The 2,123-nt window shown below is 35.9% G+C and overlaps 1 protein-coding gene across 1 annotated transcript; it reads right to left on the reverse strand.

The window, feature by feature from the left end:
- Positions 1-568: 568 nt before the first annotated feature.
- LOC118732430 (translation initiation factor IF-2-like) lies at positions 569-1,794 on the reverse strand. The gene is made up of 2 exons (XM_036461565.1): positions 1,106-1,794; positions 569-1,036 (listed from the first exon to the last, which is right to left on the reverse strand). The coding sequence occupies exons 1-2, from the start codon at positions 1,599-1,601 to the stop codon at positions 666-668; spliced, it is 867 nt and encodes a 288-aa protein (XP_036317458.1). The 5' UTR covers positions 1,602-1,794; the 3' UTR covers positions 569-665.
- Positions 1,795-2,123: the final 329 nt, after the last annotated feature.

The following is a 2,123-nucleotide window of genomic DNA, read 5'->3' on the forward strand; positions in this document are numbered from 1 at the left end:
GAACTTTTTAAAAAACAACTTTCCTCTTCGAAGATGAAATTTTTCAACAAATATTAAAAGTTTTAATTAATTTTGCTATTAACTTCAAAAATAAAGTATTGCAGGCCCCCTACAGATGATTATGAACGGCTGTTTTTTTATTTACTTTTTATTGTGATTAACATTGTCTGGCAATAGCTATCGGATTTAATAACATGGCGATAATGCTTTTAGTATGAGAGCGTTTCGATGGCTGAGTGGAAGATCGACCTATCTCGGCAGCCAGTTCGAAAACGCCCTATCTCAGAAAATGTTTCAACATCGTTCTATCTCAGAAAACTCTTCACAAACGCCCTACTTCAGAATTTGATATAAAAACACCCTACCTCATAATTTGGTTGAATAACGCCCTATCTCAGCTGCCGATTCAAAAACGCCCTATCTCAGCTTATTTTCAATGTATTTTCGTTTGAGATAGGGCGTTTTTGAACCGAATTCTGAGATAGGGCGTTCTTCAACCAAATTCTGAGATAGTGTTTTTCAACAAAATTCTGAAATAGGTTTTTCAATAAAATTCTGAAGTAGGGCGTTCTTGAAAAGTTTTCTGAGATAGGGCGTTTTCGTACCGGCTGCCGAGATAGGTCGATCTTCCACTCAGCCATCGGTTTATTGTGAATCGTATGAATTCATAATGGGGGAAATGTCTCATCACACTCCTGTGGCGACAATTTGGGAATTACCACACGAGGTGAATTAGACGCAGATGGCTCCATGAAGGCAGATTCTGGATCCGATATGTGGAACATATATGGTTCTGCTTGGTTCACAGGTTGCATTGAGTTTAAAAATACTTGAAACATTTTTGCTGTTTCCTCGCGATCTTTCTCTAAGATTTTCTCCATAGCTGTTAAGTTTTTTTGCATCATTTCCTCTTGCTGTTTTGTTTGTTCCTCTGCCAATTTTTTATCTTGCTCCATCAGAGTTTGGAGAAGCTCCTGCTGAGACTTTTTCCAGTCATTCGCAAAAGACTCCACAACTTTTTGGTAGCTTTGCTTCCCTTAAATAAACAAAAACCGTACTACTATTGTTTTAATGCATATTTATATAAATCTCATTATGTACATACTTGTTTTTTTGAAACTGCGCGTTTTTTCTTTGCGGGAAGAAGTTTCTTTAGCAGTAGCGTTGCATTCAATTATTACGCTTTTCTCGCTGGCTTGGGATTGTTCATCGAAAGCCGCCGAAATGGTTTCAATGTCGATATTTTTGACATCCATCTCAGCCACATCAATACCTTCTTCAGCTTCCAATGCTAGACGCTGACCAAAAATTTCATTAAGCAATTCAAAGTGCTCCGATGTCTGCCTCTTTGCGTCACTTATGTTGTTGCTTCGTTGTGTTTTGTAAAAGTCGCATTTAAGGCTTTTAAATTTATTGCGAATTTGAACATCGTTCTTCAGAATATTTTCCTTTTTTAGTTCATTTGCCACATCCACAAATATGTTTTTATTTCGTTTAGTTTTGCTGTCCAACAGGCGAATACCATGCTTTTCATTTATTATGGAAAGCATTTGGTGAACCTCACGATCACTCCACACATCTCTTCTCTTGGTATTTTCCATTTTTACTTTTACAAGCTTTTTACTTCACAACTTAAAATTATGAATTAAATTGTTTGTATGGCATCAAACACCGTATCGAATAAACTCGTGTCAGAGTAGTTCGCTTGAAATGCAAGTGTTTATACACATGTGTTTATACACAACGAACACACACACTTTCAAACTGTGTTCTTCCCATGCAACTCTGTAAATATATGACAACTAGTGAAATTAATAAACATTAAAAAAAAATAAATAAAGACTCAAACAGCCACGAAAAAGCTTCATCATTTAATTATATAATAAATCTCAGCATAAATGTAATTAACGCTCGTTTTGTAGAACTGTGTAAATGGTTTACTTCAAACAGAGTTGCAAAAAATTTACTAATCCCAGTTCAGAAACACTTAACTCGCATTCAAAATGTGACACTTTTAAAAGTTTCAATACGAGTTAAGAATAGTGGTATTCATGTTGTTGTTGTAGCAGCATACAAGTTCCCCAAAGTGTTTTTGGGGAGTGTTGCTGGAGTGACAGTCCTTG

Source organism: Rhagoletis pomonella, unplaced genomic scaffold (genome assembly GCF_013731165.1).
Source record: "Rhagoletis pomonella isolate Grant_MI unplaced genomic scaffold, Rhpom_1.0 Rhpom_scaffold_20120, whole genome shotgun sequence".
NCBI lineage: Eukaryota > Metazoa > Arthropoda > Insecta > Diptera > Tephritidae > Rhagoletis > Rhagoletis pomonella.

Excerpts from the sequence above, each read along its gene's own strand:
- LOC118732430 (XM_036461565.1), bottom strand. The coding sequence starts at position 1,601 with ATGGAAAATACCAAGAGAAGAGATGTGTGGAGTGATCGTGAGGTTCAC. Across the intron at positions 1,037-1,105 it reads GCGCAGTTTCAAAAAAACAA|GGAAGCAAAGCTACCAAAAA; the intron begins GTATGTACATAA and ends TGTTTATTTAAG.